At 35.4% G+C, this 26,296-nt stretch overlaps 3 protein-coding genes and 1 pseudogene across 3 annotated transcripts; 3 read left to right on the top strand and 1 right to left on the bottom strand.

Moving 5' to 3' along the window:
• Nucleotides 1–305: 305 nt before the first annotated feature.
• LOC126581866 (glycine-rich protein-like) lies at nucleotides 306–1,180 on the top strand. The gene is made up of 2 exons (XM_050245798.1): nucleotides 306–431; nucleotides 709–1,180. Exons 1-2 carry the CDS (start codon nucleotides 353–355, stop codon nucleotides 867–869), a joined length of 240 nt encoding a protein of 79 aa, XP_050101755.1. The 5' UTR covers nucleotides 306–352; the 3' UTR covers nucleotides 870–1,180.
• A 7,630-nt stretch (nucleotides 1,181–8,810) lies between these two features.
• Nucleotides 8,811–9,593, bottom strand: LOC126581860 (uncharacterized). Its single transcript, XM_050245790.1, has one exon. It carries the CDS (start codon nucleotides 9,428–9,430, stop codon nucleotides 9,002–9,004), a length of 429 nt encoding a protein of 142 aa, XP_050101747.1. The 5' UTR covers nucleotides 9,431–9,593; the 3' UTR covers nucleotides 8,811–9,001.
• Nucleotides 9,594–11,443: 1,850 nt separating this feature from the next.
• LOC126581863 (glycine-rich protein-like) lies at nucleotides 11,444–12,444 on the top strand. The gene is made up of 2 exons (XM_050245794.1): nucleotides 11,444–11,558; nucleotides 11,835–12,444. The coding sequence occupies exons 1-2, from the start codon at nucleotides 11,480–11,482 to the stop codon at nucleotides 12,095–12,097; spliced, it is 342 nt and encodes a 113-aa protein (XP_050101751.1). The 5' UTR covers nucleotides 11,444–11,479; the 3' UTR covers nucleotides 12,098–12,444.
• Nucleotides 12,445–19,191: 6,747 nt separating this feature from the next.
• Nucleotides 19,192–24,176, top strand: LOC126583914 (late embryogenesis abundant protein M17-like; annotated as a pseudogene).
• The last annotated feature ends 2,120 nt before the right edge of the window (nucleotides 24,177–26,296 follow it).

Below are 26,296 nucleotides of genomic sequence, written 5' to 3' on the forward strand. Positions count from 1 at the left end.
AAGCTGCTAATGGGGTTGGATTTTAAACTGATTATTATCCATTAAAAATATGGTGATAATTAGTAAAAAATGAATTTGAAATTTATTTGGACGGGGATCAGGATGCATGCATGGATGGGTTTAAAGGTGATGGAATTATGATGATGAGATAAGAAGCCTAAGTAGGCTAGGTCTTTGGTCATGATGTGATAATCCTAGTTAGGCTTTTATTTTGTTTAAAAAGTCACGGTGGTGTGGCCTGTGGGGTTAACTTATAGATTTATTGTACACTGCCCACTATTTTTCTCTATAAATAGAGGCAAGAATGCATCTTAATTTCCAAGTACTCTACTCTCTTTTCAATTGAACAAAAATGGTTTCCAAGACTTCCATTTACTTTGGTCTTTTGCTTGCCATTGTCCTTCTCATTTCCTTTGAAGTGGCCGCAAATGGTGAGCTTAACTTTTCCCTTCTATTTTTTGTAAAAATTATATATTGCTAGCTACCTAGTGTCACCAAAGTTGCTAAGCAAAGTTATACATACAATTTGTGAGCTTAATTTGTTGTACTTTCCACAACATAATACTAGAGTACTTAACTTTATTCACCAAATAGATATAGTACATGTATATGCTACTTAAAATTAAATTAGGTTCCAAATTCACAATGATTTGAATAAATGAAATATTGTCACCTCATTTAAACGTACGTTCCTTATATGACATTCAGCTGCGGAGACTACTACAAATCCCAGTGGTGTAGGTGACGCCAAGTATGGTGGCGGGTACCAAGAAGATGGGCGAGGTGGGTATAATCGCAAGCAAGCAGATGGTGGGAATAATCGCAAGCAAACAGATGGGCGAGGTGGCTATAATGGAGTAGGCCGTTGAGGGCCTTGCTACTATGGTTGTTGCAGATGGAGTTACAACAGAGATTGCCAAAGGTGCTGCAATCATACTGCAATCATACTTGATCGTATTCCTATATGTGAATCGAATAAAACTTCACTAGCGAGAGAGGTATGCAAAAATAAAGTTAATTAAGAGTGCTAGCTGGGTGGATATTGTATCTGTACTCGGTTATAATCTTATGGCTTGAGTGCTATTTAATTAATTTCGTGAACAAATTCAAGTACTTGTGTAATGCATGTCATCGATTGATGATATATGAAATCAATGACATATACAAGTAACGTTTTGTATGTTCAGTCTCTTTTGTTCTACTTTATTTTATTTTTAGGGATAGGCTGGGAAATTAAGGTGGGACGGTTTTTGTGTTTAGAGAGAAAGCACATCAGCCCATTCTCACGTGACCACCCTCAAACTTTCCCATTTAATTTTTTTTTTTATTTTGTCCAATCACAGTTGGACAGCTAACATTAAGTTTACATTTCCATAAAAGAAAAATGGGCTGTCAATGCCCAGAATCAAGTTGCTATTTGATTGTTTAAATTTTTATATTCAAAGGAAAGAATAAAAAAGAATAAAAATGGTCTCCTTTGTTTGTGAGTCTACTGCTGATGTGAGTGATGGAAACTAGGGGTTGAGGGAGTTGTCACACCACAGACGTGGTGGTTGAAATGGAGAAGGATGCTCTTCTGACCGGTTTGGTGCTCCAAAGTTCAAAGTGGGAGAGAGGATTTCGTTGATGAAAGATGTGCATGGTTTGGTTAGGGGATGCTTGGCATGGCTTCTTAGTAGTTTTATTATGAAACATTCAACCCAATACGTGAGATTTTTACTTTTATTTAAAAAAAATTAGATATAGTCATTCAAAATGTTTTAAGTTATATGGCATATATGCTTAATGTGTTTCTAAATTTTAGACTTGTTAGATATTCTTTTTGTATTTTATTATTCTTTTATTATTTTATTTATGAATTTTATGCAAGTATAATTTTTTTAATGTGTCAATATGCATTTATTTACAAGATATACAAGAAATTTACCTAAATCCGTCTAGACCGCCTAGGCGCCCGCCTAGATCCCGCCTAGCCGCCTAGGCGCTAGGCGCTAGGCGCTAGCTTGCCGCCCGACTAGCGCCTAACGTTTTTTAGAACCTTGACACATACACTTCTTATATGAATGAATATCTTTCTAATCTATACAAATCTTACTCATTAAGATACAATATTTCCTTCTTATCCGAATCTCACAATCCTACCTACCTCAATTGTTTAACTAGCACCATGTGTCATAATCCCCACCATCCATACTCTATTTACTCTAACATATATTACTGTTATGTGAGATAATCAAACTAGAAGTAGGGTTGCTTTTTCCATTTAAAATTGCACATCTCTTTTAAAACTTCTTTGCCAAACTTATCGTTTCATTAGATAGCAAAAAAGATTTAAAATCAAAACAGCTTAACGACGTTGTTTGTTTCATCTTCTTCTATGAGATGCACACCTCGGGTGAAGTCAAGATGGGCCGGGGACTATCCTAGTCCCTTGGTGGCTCCGCCCTTGGCGGCTGGGGAGGAGGCAGTAAAGGCGGTGGTGATTGGGGGAAAGGTGGCGGTGGCTGAGGAAAAGGCGGTGGAGGCGGTGGTGGAGGAAACTAAAGTCAGATGCCTTCATCAGTCTCTCAAGGATCAACTTTATGAGAACTATATATGTATGCAGTATGCACATATATAAATAGAACTCTTTCCGTGCTAGGAGATATGAATAAGCTCCATGCATGCATATGTACGCATGGAATCATGTACGTATTTAATGTTCCATTCACGAGCATGAGTACATGAGTGATGAGTGCAGGCAATTAGCTCATTCAAGTGTTAATATATGTGTAGTACGTAGTATCTGCACCCTGTACTCATGATCGGACGTGTATGAAGCATTATATATTGTACTCTATGTCCTTGCTTTTTGGATAAAAGTCCTTCAATTTTAAGGTACGTACTTTAGATTTAAGGAAACTTTAACGAAAAACTCCTGGTACTGTTCATTTTAACGAAAACTCACATTTTTATACTAAAAAGTCAATCTTGATATTATTCACTTTACCCTTTATTTTGTCCTTATCGTTAAAACTCAAAATTTTCAAGCATTTTTCATTAGTTTCCTTTATATTTAAAGGAAAACTAATGAAAAGAGCTTGAAAACTTTAAGTTTTAATGATAAGGACAAAATAAAGGGTAAAGTGAATAGTACCATGATTGACTTTTTAGTGTAAAAATGTGGTTTTTCGTTAAAGTGAACAGTACCGGGTGCTTTTCGTTAAAGTTCCTTAGATTTAACTGTTAAAAGTACTCTATCAACAATGAACCACTCAAGGATTACAAAATTATTACTTAGACGCAAATGTACTTCAAAGATATTAATATTAAGCAAAAGATTTTCAAAATAACACCTAAAATATGTCATTTGAAAGTTTTTCTTATATGTATTGGACTGCAAGAATGTTTTTTTGAGCATTTTCACCAAAGTAATTAGCCTAATTTTCAAGTTTTAAAGTTTTTCATCCAAACATAGCATAAGAATTATACAGAGAAAATTCATAATAACATATACAACCTCTCCTTTACTCTGTTATGTGTGATGTGTGGTACTGATGTTGATGTTATAATCCAATAGTAATTTAATATATCATTCAACAATCAGTATCTCATATATTTTTTTGGTTTATTGACGTAGTGCATTCGTCTATTTGTTTGATCATTGTTGTATATCTAGATATATTTTAGTGAATGTATACGATGACCTTTTAATTGAAAGCCTAGATTATTTGATCATAAAATTTATGTCAGCTTTGGTTAGAAATTTTTTCTCTTCGGAAAAGAACTAGGAAGAGTGTCTGCGCGATGCTAAGGGTTTCGAAATTGTATAAAACATGTAGAAAGTTTTAAAATATAAATGATAAGCCATAATGCTTATATAAATCTATTTATTACAACCCTATCTAGAATAAGAAACAATGAGTAGTGTTGAACTTCTTTAATCTAATGGGTTTGTTTCTTCACTTTGTTCCTCATTTCTTCTGATATATATGTGTTTTCATTTATCTGTTAGAAATTGGAAAAATTGAAGTTAATGTGAACAAATGACAGTTGGTTTTGTTAAGGGATCCTTTTGCTAAAGATCAAAACAATAAAAGGACTTACAGAAAGTTAAAAAAATTACTTACGCAGTTGAAAACTATTGGCACACCAGGTCCTGCATAGACGAAAACATTAGGCATTATTAACCAAACATGTAAAGTTTATGTCAAATTTTATATTATGTGTGTTTTGAACTATGTATGATAACGATGAGATAACAAAACATATGCGTGGTTTGAGCTATGGCCTTAAACCTTAAATACTATATGAATCCAAGTTTTACAAATTCTTCGTAATCAAACCAATCAATTGAATTATGCTTAAACAAATTTGGTCTAAAGTGTTTAAAAAGTGAAATATAAACCCTCATTTTGCAGAATTGTTGACTTAGAAAAACGAATGCATAAGTGGACAGATGGTGTTCTAGAGAAAATTTTCTCTATCTTGATATTCAACACACAAAATGTCAAATCTAAATTATTAAGCATACTTAAAATGGCTTCCGGAATTGATTTGTTCAATGAGATAATGAGTGAAAGACATAAAAATCAGATCGTACTAAACTTTTTTGTGCATTTATTGGTCCATTGTTAAAAAGATTTGCAGAGAAGAGAGATTTTTACCAAATTTTTTAGAAATGATGGTGAAGCAGCAGCTGTCGCAGTCTTAGTTATAATTTGATGGTAGAAACTCTTCTATGACGGTCCATATACTGAACAAAGACTTAATATTAATAAGCATTTGACCAAATAGTGATCCAATTCAAGTTCAAGGGATTAAATCTGCAACAAAAAACAATAACAAAGCAACCCATAAAGTTATGAAACTAATCCTATGTATTTGAAACTATGTCACAATTTTTAACTTGAGTTTCAAAAATATAGAATCCAATCAAATGAAAATCCCTAGTATGAAATTAAGAATCCTAATTAAACAAAGACTGACCTAATTAATTGGATATCTTGGCGAGTACTGCTCAAATGTTTCATTACATAAAAGTGGTAGTTGAAAAACCTCATATTTAAGAACTGAACTGAGGAGCTAGTTTACGTTGTGAAAGTAAAGCGAGTGGTAACTTCTCCATTTTGAGATCAGCAGATCAGAGTTTGGAGCTGTCGGATTCTCTTTGTCTCAATCAACCAAGTTCTCCATTTCAAACCATTTCATCAATTATGAATCCAAAAACTAAAACTCTTTTAATTTTCCGTGTGTATTCAATGATTTGTTTCCTATAAAAATAGGAAATATCTTATATATACAGCCAGAGCCCGACTTTAGGGTCATGGCTTCGACAAAAAATAATATGGCCAAAATGCCCCTCAACCAAAAAAAAATCAAAAGCAGCAAAAAAGAATGCATACAATAATACAAGGATAATTTTGTAATTTTAACAATGTTTTTTTTAATAATTAATTTTTTGGTACAGTTTTTGTTTTTTATTTTTTATTTTTATAATTAGTATCTCATAATAGGCTAGTAATAATGTGACTCAATTTCTCCATTTTTAAACACGTTTGAAACATCTTAAGAGGTGTCACAGCCCGTTCCGAGATTTTCTATCGGGAGTGTTAAATGACGGAAGTACCCTTGGCGTTACTAAGGTGTGTGTGTGATATGTTTTGGATATTTCATATTTTTCCTAAACTATTGGATATATCATTAAGTGGATAAAAATATTAAAATGTTGGATTGGTTGTGTGGTTAGGGAATTAGGGAAGAAATGGATGGTGGGGATTGTTTTTGGATATCACAAACCCTCTCTCTCTCCCTCTCATTCCCGTAGCCTCTCTCTCTCCTCCATCTCGACTCCCTCTCTCTCACACACACCCATACGTACGGACACACCCAAAACCTCCCAAATCTCGGTGGATCGAGGCAACCAAGGTATGCATCTTCATCCTTGAGTCATTTTAAGTCGATTGGTACTAGTTTTAGGAAGTGAAACCCTCGGAATCACATGAAACCCGAACCTCCATTTTTTGTCACTGTTCATGCAAACGTAAAATGTTGATTTTCAGGGAATTCTAAGCTTGTAGTGAGCTTAGTGAGGTTCCAAGGAAGCTCGGAGTGCTTCGTTTGAAGGTTTTGGACGTCGGGATCACGTGGTTCAACTTTGGCCGGTTTTCTTGGGATTTTTCCGGTGAGATTTCTTGATTTTTAGAGCCTTAAACTAGTCTATCGTGATTCTACGTGTTTGGGGCTTCAATTTGGTATAAAATACGAAGAAAATGGTTGAGAAACGAAGGAGAACAAGGAGTTCAAAGTTTGGCCGGAAATCGGCCGCCGGAAAAACCAGTCCGACGACTGGCTGAGGAAGAAGGTGCGTGTGGGGGGCGCGTGGACCCGTGCCACCCACGGCGCGTGGGGGCGCGTGGGACGTCCAAAAAATTTTCTAAAAATTTCTCGACGTCCATGACGTCGAGTAGGTCGATGTGGTATATTCATATACCCAAATTGAGCATCGTATGAGAAGTTATTTCGAATTATTGGTTATGTGTTTAAATTAACGTTTTTTTTAGTTGTTTCGCATATAGGTGACACCTATCCCGAGGACGAGCGCATCCAGGGACGTCACGAGGATTACGACCCATCGACTTATCAGTGAGTGGGCAGTTTTGATTTCGTATTACCTATATACAACTGTTTTTCCCAGAAAATGCATTTATATGAAAATTTTGATTTAAATTGCCATGCATGCAAATGTTGAGATATTTGAATTGAGAATTGATGCATATATATGTGAATTGACGCGGTGGACGCACATGTGAGTTTTATTATCATTCAGATGAGTTATTTTATATGAATTGCATTGGAAGCTCATAACCTGCACTTAGGTGTTAGTGCTTATATTGTTATTCACCACACCGCACGCTCGCCTTGGATCCAAGTAGGTGGATGTCGTACAGACCATGTGAGGGTTCCGACATGCTAGTCGTACAGATCACTAGATGTGATTCCGACTAGTGGGTGACCTTAGTTATGTGCGCTGATGATTGTTGAGAGAAGCACTAGAGCGTATTTATACACCTATTATCGTACAGACTACTATACGTAGTTCCGAGTGATGTGCAGTGTAGTGCCGTACAGGTCACAGTTGGTGACTCCGGCAGGGCCGTATAGGTCACTGTGGTGACTCCGGCTGAGTGGGATATTGAGCTTTAGAATCAGCCGTACAGGACCATTGTAGGGTCTCCGGTTGATTTATTATTTCACCTGATTGATATTGATGCATTCTGATTATATTTTGGGCATGGCATATCATTTCTGAGATGTTATTATGATGGATTGTGATTTGAGCTTTTGATGATATATATATGTTTATATACTATTTTTCTGGGAAAGTATACAGGTTTTACGGAGAGGGGTTAGAAATGTTTTTAACGAAATGTTTTGGAAAATATTTAGTTTTACTGACCCACTCATTTTGTTTTGTGCCCCTCCAGGTTCTAGTTAGCAGTTTGTGGCTCTCGAGGTCTTTTTCCGGCATTCTGACAGACACTTGACATGTAGGACTCACCTGAGGGTGATGTACTTTTATTTTTGCCCTACTTGACTGCACTTAAACCTATGCTCTGAATTTATGTGTTTATCTTAACTCGTCCTGTTATTCTAGTAGGTTGTTCTACTAGAGTTGGTTTGAATTCCTTCTTATGCATACTGTTGTTTCGCTTCCGTGTCGCACTTATGGTTACGTCACGCTCACGTGACGGCCAGCACGCCTGGATCCTCTGGATCGGGGTGTGTCAAGAGGTGTGTAATGTCAGTTATGAAAAAGGTCTTTTGCATGCGGATAATAATGTGATTAAATTAATTGGCAAATAATTTTTTTTAACAAAAGATATTATCTACACTAAGGGGGAAGAGGTGACCTTAGCCTCACAATGGGCTAGCAATAATGTGATTCAATCAATTGTTCATTAAATATTATTTTCTCTATTCTTAATGTAAATTCTATAAAGACCAATTTTATTATATGGATTCAGCTGCTTTAATTGGTTTATGAGGGATTTCTTATAGCACGATCTAAAATTATTCATTTACTTTAAATATTTGACTTTCATTTTGTCAATTTACGCATATAAATACAATTAAAACGTGTAAACCACGCGTAACACGCCGTGATTCCAAAAATGTCTTCTGCATGCGCGTGAGCGCGTGCATGAAGGCTAGTGAAATAATTATATGGAGATGGAATCATGTATAGAGCTAGAAGAGGAAGTAAAGAAGATATGTAAAAGCAAATTAAGAGATCATTCTATTACAAAAGCTACAATATAGTAAATTAAGATCATCATATTTGAAAACAGAGACACGTACAAAGCTACAAAAAAAAAAATTATTAGTACCGATAAATTACTGGAAAATCTAAAAGCTAGGGATTTTCACTTAGTGAAAAAAAATTGTTTCTGAGTGATATAACCCAAAATCATCTTAGACAGCAAAGAAACATAGGATTTGAGAAATCAGACCTTAATTTCCAAAACCAAGCAGGGACAAAATTGGGAGACCACTGTTTAACGAACAGTGTTTTAGGCAAAAATGAGAGCATTCCACACATCACAAGCAGAATGGGCAAGCCTGTTGGTCGGTCTCTAAAGAAATCGGCTCTCCTCACTCAGGTTTGGAAGGATGACTTGAATTCGGGGCATCTCTTGGTTTCATTGTTTGCGTTGTTCGGTGAAAACATCCTCTCCTTCGTTCCAGCTCCCGAGATGTGTTTATTTTTTTAACCATTTGTAGCAATCTTACTCATGATTAGGAGTACAAAGAAAAAATAGAACAAGAGATTTCGGTATGAAATATTTGTATAAATTCAGTAGAAACTTAGATAAAATTTTAATTGAATTTTACGAACATTTACTTTAGCTATCTTCGATCTCTTCATCCTCATTTATTTCTGATGGAACTTGAACATAAAAATCAACAATGCAGAAGGCTCTTCGTAATTAAATAGAAAAGTACAATCTATTAAAAGTGCTTAATTAATCAGCTGCTTAACTTTGGTACTGGAGTACTCTTTTTCCACTGCTTTCTTCAAGTAGCTATCTTCTTCCAACACCATTTGAACTGGCAAGAACCCCATCCCATTGGCCATAGCAAGCATCATCCGCTTGGTTTCAGCCTTGAACTCCTCCAAATCAACCGCCCCGTTCGAGTCATGATCGAACTGCAGGAACAGCGAGTCGTAGACATGAGCAATCTCTTCGGGGTCTGGCTTCACATCAATGCCATAGTGGGTCTCAAAGACCCTCAGAGACTGAAGCTCCTTCAGCATTTCTGCATAAGAAAGCAGACCATCGTGGTTGGTGTCGAGATGAGCAAAACGGTCGCGAATTGAGAGGCTGAATGCTTCTTCATCTTCCACAAAGTTGACAATGGTGGCACCGTCCAACACTTCTACACTCATCTTCTCTTATGCTAGCTTGGGAATTGATCACAAGGAAATTAGGATTGATTTGTATTTTGGTTGCAAATTAAACAAGCGATGGAAATGTTAATTATTTATAAACACATGCATGGGGCACTATTTTGTTTTTTGGCCCCTTGTTTCTCTAACCCATAGGTTTTATGGACTTTGTTTCTGTAAACAAACGTGAATCAACTTTACCAGCCAACTAAGGGAAAGAAAATGAAAATAGACCGACCGAGTGGTCGATTGCTTTGGATTCATCTTTAATATTGTAGTTGAATTCAAATCAATCGACTACTTGCAACTTTGATTGCTAAATTCCTTAGCTCGCAGACTTGAGATTATCCAAAGTGGCTAGAGCAGTCTACTATATTTTTTGCAATTAAGTTTGAATCTTCATTCCGTAATTTAGAAAAATCTAGTGTATACTTGACTCTAAGAATGGCTTGGTATTTTTCTTAAATCTAATTTTTTATTTATTTATTTTTTTTGTTTTTTTTAAAGAATAAGTTCCAAGTATCTTCTTTGCACTTCGCATGCCTTCATAGTAATATATTACTTTTAAGTCAAATAACTTGGGTTCAATTTGATGACATTTGAAAGTCATATAACATATTATATTAATATTTGTTAAAGTAAAATGAACCATTCAAATCCAATTGGCCCCAGACAAGTCTGAAAAGTCAAATTCAGAAAAAATTGACCACAGAGGACGCGTTGTCAAACTGAGCAGAAAATAACCTTTCGGTGAGAAAACACACTGATTTTGCACTTCTCTGTGTGTGGCTGTGTTATTCTTTCTCCCACTTCCACTCGAAAACAAAATATGAACCATAATATCACTCGCAATGAAAAAGAAAGAAAAATAAAAAGGTTAATGTTTTTCATGCGTCGTTTTAGTTCAGTCGATTAAGACTACTCTCTTGTTTATTCGAATTCTCAATTCAGATTTCTAAATATCTTCTGTATGTAAAACAACAAGAGAGTATTACCAAAACGGGCTTTCAATGAAACTAGAAAATATATTCAAGACAATTTTTACCAATTATATGGCGGGGGGCTTTCAAAGAGGTCGCACTTAGTGCGATGACAAGTGCTTTCGCCCATGAGCGGTAGGTCTCGGGTTCGAGACTTGGGAGCAGCCTCTCCATAAATGGGGATAAGGCTAGCCGACATTCACCTCTTCCAGACCCTGCGTAAAGCGGGAGCCTTGTGCACTGGGTACGACCTTTTATATGTCGGTCGAAGCTGTATGAGATGAGTGAGTGGTCTAAATTGCAATTTGCAGGCTCCCTCTATGCTATCTATTCATTGAAGATAGACATGCAGACATGCATGTATGCCCACGACTATTTTTATAGAGTAGTCCCCATGCAACTTAATTTGTCATGATCTTTCTGACTCTCACTGACATATGTCCAAGGCATGTGTATATATAACATGGAACCGCCCGCCAGAGTCAAAATTACAATCTTATTCAATTTACGCCATTCACGATGCTGATATTCATTTATCTTGATTATAATTACATATCATTTATCTTGATTCTAATCTACAAATTATTTCAAAAGTTCCCATATAAAATATGGTATTTTCTAGTGTTTAAAAAATCATTGCATGTCCATCCACCGTTGATTAGTTTTGCATTGGACGCTCACATTTTAACAAATCGATTAGTTAATGAATTAGACTAATTAATCCGGGCGCACTTTCTCGATCTTTCTAATAGCTAGCAAAATTGCTTCGTAACGTTAAGACAGCTTGTACTCATCACTGTTATTAATCAGAAAAATAAACTGAATATCAGAAGCAATGAGAACACTGATCAGTAATTAAGAAAAGATATACGTGTTTTAAATTTAATAAACTTGGGAAGGCAACTCCTCAACCTCCAACCACACAGTCTACACTGTACGTGTACGGTGGTGTGGCCTATGGGGTTAACTTGTAGATTTATTGTACACTGCCCTCTATTTTTCTCTATAAATAGAAGCAAGAATGCTTCTTAATTCCCAAGTATTCTACTCTCCTTTCAGTTGAACAAAAATGGTTTCCAAGACTTTCATTTACTTTGGTCTTTTGCTTGCCATTGTCCTTCTCATTTCCTCTGAAGTGGCCGCAAATGGTGAGCTTAACTTTTCCCTTCTAATTTTTGTAGAAATTATATATTGCTAGCTACCTAGTGTCACCAAAGTTGCTAAGCAAAGATATAAATACAATTTGTGAGCTTAATTTGTTGTACTTTCCACAACATAATACTAGTGTACTTTACTTTATTCACCAAATGGATATAGTACAAGTACATGCTACTTAAATTAAATTAGGTTCCAAATTCACAATGATTTGAATAAATGAAATATTGTCACCTCATTTAAACGTATGTTCCTTATATGACTTTCAGCTGCGAAGACTACTACAAATCCCAATGGTGTAGGTGACGCCAAGTATGGTGGCGGGTACCAAGGAGATCCTAGGCGAGGTGGGTATGGTGGCAACCCAAGTCATGGGGGATATGGCGGTAACCCTGGTCGTGGCGGAAATGGAGGAGGAGGCCGTGGAGGGCGTTGCTACTATGGTTGTTGCAGATGGAGTTACAATGGAAGAGAGTGCCTAAGGTGCTGCAATCATGCTGGTCAGGCTGTTGATGCACAACCTCACAACTAGTTCATTAGTTAATTAGGCTTCTGCATGCCCATGCATGCAGTGTGCTTAATTAATTAGATAATTAGATAATTATGTTCTAATGCATGTGCTTAACATGCTTGAAGCACTTCCCTCGATCGTATTCCTATGTATGAATCGAATAAAACTTCACTAGCGAGAGGCATGCAAAAATAAAGTTAATCACGAGTGCGAGCTGGGTGGATATTGTATCTGTACTCAGTTATAATCTCATGGTTTGAGTGCTCTTTAATTAATTTCGTGAACAAATTCAAGTACATGTGTAATGCATGTCATCGATTGATGGTATACGAAATCAATGACATATACAAGTAACGTTTTGTATCCAATTTGCTCAGTCTCTTTTGTTCTACTTTATTTTATTTTTAGGGATAGGCTGGGAAATTATGGTGGGACGGTTTATGTGTTGAGAGAGAGAGCACATCAAAGACCTAGAAGAATAATACCGAATTTAGAGCCCAATTTACATAAGCCCTAGAGCTTAATAAGATATACACGGTAACTTGGTTTATAAGATTTGTTCAAAAAGAAAAAAAAAACTTGGTTTATAACAATACAAATAGAACTCCGGCAAGTAATTAATTAGAGGGACACTTTGGATACAGTCCCTAACTATCAATATTCTTTGACTGAAATCTTGTTGGTTTTCAATTTTTGATCGAAGTCCCTGAAATTAATGTGATAATGTATTTCTATGCATGTTACTATATTTTTTAAATTAAAAATTGAAATTTATAGTTGTTTGTATTAATGAGATTTTAAATAAAAAAACCCATAATCTGTGGATTAAAATTATTAAAATATAAATTATACTCTCCAATATATTGTGTGTGTGTGTATGTATATAAACATGGGTACATTCATTAAAATTAACAAAAAATTTATTGTACCAAAATATGGGTACATTCTTCAAAACCACACAAAAAAAAATAGATATTAGGCTTAATAATATTAGTAAATTTCTTTGATTAAATTTGACATGGATACATTCTCAAATCAAGAAAAAGAATGTACCCATATAAGTTTAAAAATGAATTAGATAAAAATTGAATAGATTTTATATAAAAAAAAGGGTACATTTTACTACAACAAATTGATATATTTAAGAATGGGTATATTTTAAGATTAAAAATTTAAAAATTACATGAATGGGTACATATAAGATTAAAAAATTGGAAACCTTTTTATAAAAAAATTAAGGGGTACAAACTTATTCTAATTTTTTTTTTTTGGAAATGTTTTGAATTGAAAATTATTTAGGGGTTTAATAAAAGTGTGAGTATTAAAATCCTAAATCAATTATTAATTTTTATTTTAAAAATTATGTACCTGACATGTGAATTCATTATTGTATTAATACTAGGGACCTTAATCAAAATCTGAAAACTAATAAAGTTTCAATCAAAGAACATTAGTAATTAAGGACCGGATACTAATTTTTCCTTAATTATATCCTAATTGTAGGAGGAGATGGAAATCTTAGAGGATTCTCCTTCTAACACTGCTCTCATTAGCTCATACAGGAACATTTTGATCTCTGTTCATCGTGGATTTCAGATATCCCTGAGGAGATCACCGGACTCATGCTCCGCACCATCACCATACTGTAAATATATAGGACACAATCTGCATACATTAGATTCACAGATATAATAAATTAATAAATAAAAACTAATTTTTACTGTAACCAAATATATAAATGTGTGTGTGAATTTTCCTACAAGCTATAGGTATTAATTACTTTACTTTTTTTTTTCTATTTGATTTGTTTGTTTTATATTTAATTAGGATTTCCTTTTCCTTCTCATTTCGGTCATAGCTTTTATGTTTACAAGTAGGATTAAGTTTTGATGGCTATATGTATATTGAAGAAAGTTGAGGTTCCACCATAAAATTAATTGGCAATATGGGGAAGAGGCTAACTCCAACCGAAGGGTCCAAAAGGCCAGAAGGCCGAAAATAGCCCAAAAACTGTCTCCAACCGAGGGCTAGGCCAAAGAGCTCGTGGGCCCCACAGGACAAAAAAGGGCCAAAGGGCCAACTGGCTAGCCCAACCTAGCCAGCCAACCAGCCGGCCCAGGGCCAGGCCACAATTTCAAAACCAACGGCTAGCTGACGTCAGTTACCGTTGGATTAGAATTTTTTTTTTTTTGGCCAAATTTTTTTAAATTCTCATTTTTTCTTATAAATACCTAAGTCATTCCTACACCATTTGTCACATAATTTTCACCATTCCATACTATCGCACTTCATTCTATTTCAATTCTTCACATTCTATTTTCTTACCTCTTCCAATAATCTTTTCTTCAATTATTTCAATAATTTTCAAATGGCCTCATCTGCAATGAAAGGTAGGGCTTGGACCAAAAAGAAGATGAAGCTCTTTGCAGGGATTATAGATGGGTCTCAGAAGATAGTGTAAGGGGGACTTCTCAAACAAGTGAAGGTGTTTGGACTTGTGTGTCCAAAAAATACTATGAGTTCTACAAAGGCACCACTCCACCGAATACCCGAAACCACGAGAATTGTTCTTCAAGATGGAAGAAACATCTTCATCCAAGTTTGAATAAATGGCATCAAGCATTATTAGCAGCCGCAAATAGACATGAAAGCGGCACCAATTACTACAACGAAGAAAGTGTTTTCACAATTTATTTTAAATATTTAAGTTGTTGTAGTTTTTAAATTTAAATAATAAATTACGTTTGGCCCTATGACCCTTTGACCCTCGGTTGATAGGGATAAAAACCCTTAAAACTACTTGCAAGGGTATAAGGTTATCGTAGTATAGCAGCTCAAGTAAGGTTGTTCTCCACAGGGATTAAATGAATAATTTATGTAAATACCAAATCTTAATTAATTATTTGAAAACAAAGTTTAGAAAAAGGTGATTTAATGACCTAAATTATTAAAAACGAATTTAATTAAAAACAATTAAATAAATTGGGAAAGTAAAGAAAACAAAAGAAAATAGTTTTGAAAATAAATTTGAGCACTAGGGTTCCGCCGTTACCTTAACAATCCTACGTAGTTCTTCCAATTACTTATGAATTACACATGCATATTTTAAATTTAGGTTTTCTTAAAGTATGCCCTACTTGGAACCTCCAACATAGAACATATATCTAACATGCAACCCATCCGTGGCGTCCACATTGAATGTGAATATGTAAGACTCATTAAGTCTTGTGAAATCCTTCTGAAAAACTATATAACCCTTAAGACATGTCATCCATCCTAAGAAGTTACACATATTAACCACAAGAAGCCAGCGCCAATTTCAGGAACAGCCTTCTGCCAAAATTGCATCAAATTACTTTTCTAAATATCCTAATGGTGGCCAATCATCAAGACAATTGGATAGTTTGAAGTACAATGATTAATAATTCAAATCTTGCATGCATAATATCATAAGCAAATTGAAAAGAAACTACATATTCTTGCTAAGGCTCATGGCCTCGCCCTAGCAAACAAAACTAGTTACGAATAATCATAAAACAAAATATTATTAAGAACATGGATAGAAAACACCTTGAAAATAAACTTGAATTGTCAAAAGTAGTGTGTTCCACCCCCCCCCCCCCAATGTTGCGTAAAGAACCCTAATGGCTAACAAGCCTTATTTATACCACTACAAAATAAAATCCTCCCTAAAAAAGATCTTAAAATAAAACTAAGAAACATAATAAAATAATAAAACAGAAAATAAAAGGTTTCCAATTTAATCTAAAATTCGGACTTTTCAGAAAATTCATCTTTTGACCGGCCAAATCAACTTCGATGTGGACCCAAAAGGTCTCTTTTGAAATCTGAAGACGTCCCCTATAAATCCTCAGAAGGAATCTTCCTCAAAATATGCCGTCTTGACCTTCAAAATGCCAAAAATGTCCAGAAACGTCAATCTGGGAAAGTTGTGCACTGGGCCTTTATTTCATCGCCACGGTCAAAAGGTTTGGTAGAAAAATCTAGAATTTTGACACAATCATCTTGAAAGGCACATGAACATCCCCCAATTGGAATCACTCCAAAATTAATCTTTGATCATTTTTTGCTCCAAAGGAAGTCAAATGTCCTACATTGAAAATATAATCCAAAATATCAAAATTCTACCAAAATAACCAATAAATTAATACTAAGATTAGGGTAAAATATATAGTATAATATCGCTTCATCAGTTGGAAATGGTTTTTTGTCACATAGATATGTTTGGCCCTATGGCCCTTTGGCTCTTGGTTGGAGATGGTAAGAAATATGACTCTGCATTGTTTATTAAAATATTAATTTGTTGGAGGGTGTTTTAGCCCTCTGGCCCACCTTCGGTTGGAAATGACCTTATAAGCTCATGCAAAGTCTCTCATCCCATTAAGGTGGGACTCATTCTCAACATGTCCCATCAGCGAATTTTCAAGCCTAATACACGAACACACAACGGAGTGACGTGGAGCGTGGGTGACGTGAAGAGTATGTGGCCGTTGGACTTCACACGTGGGACAACCTGCTCTGATACTATGAAGAAATTGAGGTTCCACTATAAAATTAATTTGCAATATAAGGAGTAGCCTAACTACTTATAAGCTCATGTAAGGTCCCTCGTCCCATCAAGGTGGGACTCATTCTCAACATTTATAGCCTAGTTTTATGTTGTAATATTCAGATTTCAATTTATTCAATACAAATTTGAGACTTTTATAGATAGGGTGGATTTTAGGTTCTTGTGTTTTTAGTTTTACAACCTGGTCTGACTGTTCTCTTATTTTCCGCTACGTTAAATTGTACTCGGAAGCTTCAGATCGTGAGCATTTTTTCTCTTCGTTTCAAAATCTTCGAAAACAAAAAACGAGTTTAATGGAGTCGAACCAATCGAAACCTGACCTACTGTGCAATCTTGAAAGCTCTCAAGTATCGTTTGGTATGCAGACAGGAAGGGGTGGAACAGAATGGGACTGGACGGTACAGGATAGGACGGGACGAAACGGAGAGTGAGCAAAGATGTCCTCGGATGGAAACAAGGAGGAAGAAGAAGGAGACGGAGATGTTATAATTTTGTGTTCCATGGATGTGGAACGAGCCGTTCCAGGAGGTGAGGTGGAACGAAAATTCACCCAAAATTCGTCCCATGGAACAGCGCGTTTCACCCGTTTTAGGTGCACCAAACGTGGGACGAAACATCTCGTCCCACTCCATTCCGTCCCGTTCCACGTACCTAACGGTACCTAAGGGACCAAACCATTTTAGAGCTTAAGAAATTGGTTAACTCTCCGTAATGTCAATTAATTTATGGTACAACATCAATTTTTTTATTTATTTTGTGAGGATTTAATGATAAAATATCTTAAATTCATAACAAATCAACATTATTATAACACGTCATTAACGTGTGTGCGATATCCATCTTTGTAAAATATTTCTTCCGATCCGCACCCTAACAAGTATTCCAAAAAAGAGTTGGGTCCATAAAGAACCCTTATCATCCAAAAACAAGAGTTGGGCTGGTAGCATATCCATGTTTCTTTTTGGGCTCTTGATTTCCATGGGGTTGCTCCATTTGCCATCCAATTTCAACTCTAACTTGAGAGGTACAGTAAAGCTTGGTTCTTTGGCATTGCTCTTCCTGGGGCCAAATCGCTGACAGATATAACATGCATGGGTCTCAGTCTCATCTCTCACACAATACTCTCTTCAAGAAAAAAAGTAGTATATATCGGATTGGATTTGACCAAGTAGTATATATATTAATCAGTGAGATAAGATTGAAAGAACTGGTAGCCAACTTGACCTCCAACAAACAGCTACACTGCACCGAGGTATTAATTAAGGTAATTTGGTTAGACGTTCTGATCTAGAATAGGACCAGAAAAACATGGATATTCTTGTTTCTAAAGGTCGCGAATTCTTGAGTTTTTATTCAATGTGTCCAACTTCTGTCTGAAAAAATTCAGACCATCAATTTGAGTTCTTATTCAATGAATTTTTATTCAATGAGTCCAACTTCTGTCTGAAAAAAATCAGACCATCAATTCTTGAGTTTTTATTCAATGTGTCCAGCTTCCGTCTTCTGTCTATCATATATATATATATATATATATATTGTGTATTATAATTTAAGTAAAACAACAATACTACGTGACCGTATTAATTTTGAGTCCACCGCAAAAACTTTTTGTTAGATCAACATTCGAGTTGAGGCTCATTACATAATACAACTCTGGTTAATATTTTAATTATTAAATTGATGTGTCTACATAAAGGGTAAATTACCTTGATAGTTAAGAATTTAATCCTCAACCAACTGCGTTTAGTGTTCAGCTCTTCTTTTGATATTCGTATTAAATATAATAGGGAGCATTTTTACTTACCATCATAAACTATGATGTATGCTCACCATACATCTAATCAATTGACATGTGTTATTTCACTTAATCTTTGATTAATTTTTTTCAAAATTGAAAAACTAACATTTAATGTGAAAGTTAACTAAAGTTAAGTAAAATGACACGTGTCAATTGATTAGGTGTATGGTAAGCATACATCATAGTTTATAGTGGTGAGCAAAAATGCTCCCAAAATAATAAAACGAAATTTGGTGTGTCTACGTGGGTAAGTCTGTACGTGTCCAATTCGCATGCATGCATGCAGAGCTCAAACTGGACACGTGTCTTTGAATGAACGCCTGAACAACGTGTGTTTCTTTTTTCAAATGATAATGTTAGGAAGATAAAAAAATTTAAACTCAATTTGCAAACCAAATGATGTGGTTGTAGATGATTGAATTATTAATTAAGTATCAATTAACATACTTATTTCTTATTGGTGACACATTATTTGATTTGCAATTTAGTTTAAAAAATTTGGTCTCCTTAGTATTATCCTTTTTCATATATTGAGCGGAAAAGAATCGAAGATGCATTGTTTATCCTAGTTAAGTCAAACGTACGTACATGCGTACGTACTACTACTCTGTCCATACAGCTAACAAAAATCCGCGTCCTCGCTCGTAGATATGCACCACTTCCATAATGTATACTGTCGTGTAGTAGCACCTCCCAGCACTATAAATTGACAATGGTGATCGTCGAAGTCTTGGCATTCACATCCTTCTAGTCTTTCTTGTGGGATTTTTGAGTAGCATAAGAGTTGGAGAATCATGAAAATTTTCAGGATTTTGATTCTGCTGGGCCTCCTGTTTGGCTCTGTTGTTCTGGTCTCCTCCGCTGTTGAAGCTGAGACAACCAAAGATGAGGAGAAAGCTTCAACAAAAGATGAGAAGAAAGGTTAATTTATGGACTTCTGTATGTTAGTTAATATTGGTTTACATATTCTGTATGAAAATTTTCAAGATTGAGATTTTGAAAGGCCTCCGGTATGCTAGTTTATACTTTACACAATACACGTACCTATGCACCCATTACATTTGCACGATCGATCCAAAGCACATATATGCACCCAATTATTATGGAACAAAGAAAATGTGTACAAGAATTTGATATGTCTTCAGTAAGTTCATAATAGTGTCGTAGTTCGAAATTACACATTCATAGCTAGGGTTTTTTGTATTCATACTGCTCCGATATATGTACTCGATACTTGCTAAGGTCTACCAAGGGCTAAGAGAGAGATATATATGTTTGTATATGGTGCAGTGGATGAGCCAAAGGAAGTTAACCAAGGTGGAGGTGGCAGATATTGTGGCCGGTGTTGCTATCACTATGGCCGTTACACTTGCGGCGGACAGTGTTGTTGGCCTGAAGAATCAGAAGCGGTTGAGAATGAGCCAAAGGAAGTTAACCAAGGTGGAGGTGGCAGATATTGTGGCCGGTGTTGCTATCGCTATGGCAGCTACACTTGCGGCGGACAGTGTTGTTGGCCTGCTGAGCAGTCCGAAGTAGTAGTTACCGAGGACAATTTTGAAACAAAGCAGCCTGATGGATATGGCGGCTGGGGAGGAGGGGGACGGGGTGGCGGCGGCAGCTGGGGAGGAGGGGGACGCGGTGGCAGCGGTGGCGGGGGGAGGGGAGGAGGGGGACGCGGTGGCGGTGGAAGCGGGGGCAGGGGAGGAGGGGGACGAGGTGGCGGTGGCGGCGGGGGAAACTGAAGCCATATGCCTAGGTATAGGCTCGAAGCTAGACCAACAACTTAATATATATAAGAGTCTACATGTGCACATGTACAGAGTTGTAGAAAAATATGAATAAGCTCCGTGCATACATGTATATAGGAATGGGATCATGTAGTATATATGCACAAGCATGAGAGCATGGCATACGTGTCAAATATCACCACCGATAAATTTGACCCTAGCCAGCTCCAAGGACTGATGATAGTCCATGGAGCTCTTTCATGTGTTAAATGTGTAGTTTGTAGCCTTTGTACTCATGAAGGGTAATGTTATATGAAGCTATATATGTACTACGCCAAAGTAGAAAGGGTTGATGGAAATTAAGTAAATAAAAATCTCCGGACTATTTCCAAAGTTTGGAATTAAGCAAGGTATTTTCGTCAAATTCAATCTATACTAAAACTCAAAATCAACTGTATCACTGTTCATAAGCACAGTGTGCTTCCTATTTTGCCCCCAGTAAGTTTGTATTACTTTAAGTTTGCCATTCATCAAAATACATATCGACAGCTGGAATCGCACTCACAAATACCTCTTCTTCCTGCTTCATTTTCTTCCAACATCAAAATATGGCTTAAATTCCCTTCCCTCTTCCCTTCAGCGAGAAATCTGACACCCATCACCCAAAAATCACGTCGCCCCTCTCCTTGCGTTGCCGTTTTCCTCATCTCCCGGTGGTTCATTCTCTCCACTGGATTCCATTTGGGTGAGTTCTTTGTTGATACTTGCCCTTTTGATTTCCCGATTTGGTTTTTTTGGGCGTCTTTAGTCGTCGTTTTGATGAAGTTTTTCTGCGTTTTTGCTTTTACGTTTGTGGTTTTTTATTTTTTTGGGGGGTTTGATGAATGAATCTGTGTGGGAGTTTTTGATGTTTTGTTAATTATGTTTTGCCAATCATCTCCCTTTAATCGCAGGAACAAGAAACACATGTTGCATGTCCCGATTCATTACCGTTTTGACGAGGATTTTCGAAATTTACCCCAATTGTATTCTCTCTCTTTCTGCACTTTGGAAAGGTAGTATTAGGCATCCTTATGTTCGTCGTCATACCAAAAGTGGTATTTGGAATGACATGGTTATGATTTCATATTTATGAAATTAATTTACTCACATCTTTATCAGATCGATTTACTTTTTTTTTTTTTAGAATTCATCGTTTAAATTTCCAGTTAGGACAATTTTTCTTTTAAAGTTGTGGGTTCTTTTGATATGATTTTATTTTATCTGAATATTATTCATTTATTTTTTGAGATCTTATATCAAATCTCCAGATTGACTCATACTCTTTAGGCTTGAAATAGATTCTGTAAATCAGTGTTGCTGGAGGAGTTGTTTCGCAGCCTCAAGAAGAACAGAGCAATGTGTTTGAAATAAGCTCTGACCAAAACTTTTCTATAAAATTTCGCAATTTTTGAGTTTTAAGTCATTCAAATTGGTTTGTTAAGTAGGAATAAAATACCAATTAATTAAAGATTAGTAATTTTCCCAGGAACTAATTACTAACCAACTTTTGGTAGGGTTCAAACTCTTAGAAGTTTCATTCTCTAGTGTTTTGCAGTTGCATTATGACACTATACAACTTGAGTAGACGAAGAGTATAGCTCATCGTGAACAGCTGAATAGGAACTTTCTATGCAAGCATAATTGTAAAGGTTACTTTAAGTGATGACTGTTGATATGGTACATTGGTAATGCCTAAAAATTTAACACTTAAATCAATTTAGCTTCAAATTATTTTATTATCTGTCATAAAAAAAAATAGCCTAAAGATTTAACATCCTATAATATAGTTTCAATTGTAAAAGATAGTAAATTGAGGTTCTTTGAATCGTTATTGATATTGGTTTCTGCATTCGGTGTTAGAATGTGACTGTTATGTGTTTTGCTTCATTTTAGTTTACTTATTGTTAACAAAGAAAAGAAGAAGTGAGTGTCTGGTAACCATGTATGTAAGGGTATGATCGATGATTTGACACCTCAATTGCTTTGCTCAATAATCTTTTACAAAATTTTACAGTATTTAGAAATTGTATCTTTAATTTACAGTATGAATACATTCCTTTACGGATCATCTCATTGCTCATCATGTCAGTTGATAATGTGTGAGATAAAGAGAGTTCATATATCTCCATGACGGGGCAATGGTCCTCCACCCATTATGTGGTGCTATTTTACAACTTAGTTTAATGAGAAAATATCAATTAATTAGTTTCTAATCAAATTGGATTAGTTCTGCAAGGATGAAAGGAATGTAGAGTTCAATGTGATAGCATTTCAGTGTTTGAGTGATTTAGTGTTTAAATTTAATGTTTCAAGTAGTATCCGAATTGATGAGTGCTTGAGTATTTTAATATTTGAGTTTGATCTTTCAAATTGTACCTAAATTGCAGTCCAGTAATGACATTTCTATTAGGTATAAGAAAAAATGGGATTTTTTTCTTGACACTAAATATATAGGCATTCTTATCACTTTTTTCCATAGCTCTTCATTTTTATTCTTCCCTACTATATTAATTAAGTGTAGGTTAATTTAGATTTGATAAAAGATATTGCTCAGGAAGTACATATTTGTAGTCTCCAGTAAAAGGTATTATTCATTTAATTTCTGAGATCTTTTATCACATCTCCAGGTTGACTCATAATCTTTAGGCTTCAAATAGATTCTGTAAATCAGTGTTGGTGGAGGAGTTGTTCCGCAGCCGCAGGAAGAACAGAGCAACATGTTTGAAATAAGGTATGACCAAAAATTTTCTATAAAATTTTGCAATTTTTGAGTTTGAAGCCATTCAAATTGGTTTGTTCAGTAGGAATAAAAATAGCAATTAATCAAATTGTTTGGGTCCTATTTGTATGGCTAACGTCTCATTGGCCGTTGGCCTCTTGAACACTAAGAAATATGTCCACTGGTCCTTTACTTTGATAGCAAAGTGAATTGAGTTAAAGCTTGCAGCTTCTGGAACCTGAAAAATGACTAAAAAAAAAATTAGACTGTATAATGTTTATTTGTTTGGTAGTACTATGTGGTGCAATGAATACTGAGATGAATAATTAAAATGAAGGGTAAACATAGGCATACAACTTGAGTAGACAAAGAATATGAGTCATCATCAACAGTTGAATAGGAACTTTATTGCAAGCGTTTCTGCATTCAGTGTTAGTTTTCAAATGTGATTTATGTGTTTTGCTTCATTTTAGTTTACTTGTTGTTAAGTATTTAATAATTGACGACTTTTTTTTTATTTTTTTATTTTTTAGATTTCTCAGTGAATTATCTATTGCTTGGAGTTTGAATTTTTTTATGCCATGTTAAGAGGGTGTAGAACTAGCAAACACAATCAAATAATACAAGAATGCCATATTGTTGGTTCTTCCAATGGCATACAAGTTTGTGAAAAACCAAGCTTTGAACATCAGGACAAAAGACAAAAAATTGTTGACAATGTGTGTTCCAACAGTATAAACACAGTCCAAACAAGTGCCACTGTCGTTACATTTGATAATTCAAATCAAATTAGTAAAGGGCAAGCCAATTTTCAAAAAAAACAAACAAGGTAATTGTCTATTGAACTTACAATTTATTTTGAGTCGATTATGCATTTATTACTCTGTCACTAATAAGTTGTATTTTTGTCTTCTTTTTCTTCATTTCCCGCATGTATTTTTATTAAATAGGCAATATTGTGGAATATGTGGATATGGGAGACAAGAATTAAAGTGCATTTATTGCGGTGCACTTTTTTGGCTAAAAGAGTCTCTTAAGCAAAAATCTCAGAATTGAAGAGGATGTTAGTATGTCATCCTCAACTTTTTGCATGTAATATATGAATGTAAATAGAACTCTCTGGCTATGGTGTACGACCATCCCAATTTTTGTCATGTAATATATGTATACAACCCTACTCTTTGGCACATATTTTCTCATGTATATAAGTCCTACTTTTTACACGTTTAAGATCATTTTGAAACCCGCAGCATCGCGCGGGCCTCAATTGCTAGTGATAACAAAGAGGGGAAAACGAAAACCAACAAAATACAGAAAAGTAAGGTCCAGGTATTCTCACCCCGGTAATATTGCTAGGAAACTAATGTGTGTATTCAATTGTATAAACTAATGACATAAATTTGGTGTTTGGATTATTAGTTAAGTATTAGTTAACGTGCCGGCCCTAAGGGTGTGTAATAGGTGCCACCGCACAGGGCCCCCGATTCGGAAGGGCCCCTAAATTTTCATTACATGTATACAGATGCATATAAAATAATTAGATGCAAAAGACAATCTTATATGTGGTTCTAGTGCAAGTGGTTTAGCTCTTCTTTCTTATAGTCCATGTGCTGGGTTCAAATCCCAGTGATATTGTTTTGTTATATTTTAAGCTTTTGCAAATTTGTAAATAGGAGATAACAAAAAGGCATCCAATGTGTATCGAACTCAGGACCTTTGAAGGTAAGGAAAAACATCTGGCTGGTCAAACAACTTATTTTTGTTGCAATAACTTGTAATATTTTAGTTTTATAGATGAAAACATTAAAAAATAATAATAATAAAGAAATATGACATTAAAAAAAATGGAACTTTAACGAAAAGTCCTATTTTGTCCTTATCGTTAAAACTCAAATTTTTTAAACTCTTTTCATTAGTTTTCCTTAAAAAAATGAAAGACCTCCATCTAAGTTTTGCACAGGGCCTCTCAATACTCAGGGCCGCCCCTAGTGTTTATTTCTTATTGGTAACATATTATTTAATTTGCAAATTTAGTTCATAAATTTAGTCTACCTAACATTATTCATCTTCAACCTTTTATTTCGTACCAAGTAAGCCAATCACAGACCTGTTGGAGCCCATCTTTATTCATGTTTCTACGTAGGGGGTTGGGTCTCATAGTCATTGTGGAATAATAAGACCTAACTAATCTGTAGGGATTAGATTAAATAGCACCGGGATCTTCTTATTAGTGTTGATGAATTATATAACTTGAGACTAAAGGAGTTCAAAGAGTCTAGAACTCTAAAGTTGGCGTGAGGATCAAGTAATAGGCGCTTCACGTGAGTTGTAGAGTTCTTCTATGGGCGAAACTCTATGACTTGTGCCAATATAAAAACAAGTGATCTCAGCACACCTAATCGAAGCACCAAAGTTCTCTACTCCCCATTGAGCCGTTGCATCTAGGGTGCGTAGTGTGTAAAATGTTTTCTTGAGGTTTAATTAACGGTGAAAGATGTACATGCATGGTGGCTGCAATTCTATTCAACGCTTATAAGAATCTTCAGGTAAGTGTTATATTGTGTTTTTAGTTGTTTGTGATCATTAAGATCAAGCACGAGGAAATTTTGCAATGAAGGTATTTTTGTTGAGAATGAATCTCACATTGATGGGAATAGACCTTGTATGAGGTTATAAATGTCAATTAGTTTTATGGTGAACTCAACTTTCTTTACGTATTAGACCAGGTTGTCCCACGCGTGAAGTCAAATGGTCATACGTGCTCTATGTCACCTCGTTGTGTTGTCCACGCGTTAGGCTTGAAAATTCACCACACATAAAGGGGCATGTTGAGAATGGATATGACCATAAAAATATGAATGCTTCTTTCTTGAAGTGTAAGGATGAAAATAATCAGATCAGAAACATCAATCGTTGAGTTTTTATTCCATGCAAATGTAGAAATGTATAATCCTATAAATGTTATATATAATGAAGACAGACGACATTATTAATATACTCTCTTTTCAAAATATATTAGTAAAAATAAATTCACGTATGATTTGAATGAGACAGTAATCATATTGGACAATACCAACAAGTGAAGTACGTGTTACTGTTGGGTTTCACCCTATTGAATGAATTTCACATCGGAGAAATGAGGAACCTTGTATGTGCTTATAAGTAAATTAGGCTACTCTTCATATTGGAAATTAGTTTTATGGTGAAACCTCAACTTTATTCATAGTATCAGAGCAGTTTGTCCCACGCGTGAATTTCCACAGCCACACATGCTCCAAGTAACTCTCGTTCGTGTTGTCTACGTGTTATGTGAGGAGATGTGTTAAGAGTGTCTCACATCGGG

Source organism: Malus sylvestris, chromosome 9 (genome assembly GCF_916048215.2).
Source record: "Malus sylvestris chromosome 9, drMalSylv7.2, whole genome shotgun sequence".
Lineage (NCBI taxonomy): Eukaryota > Viridiplantae > Streptophyta > Magnoliopsida > Rosales > Rosaceae > Malus > Malus sylvestris.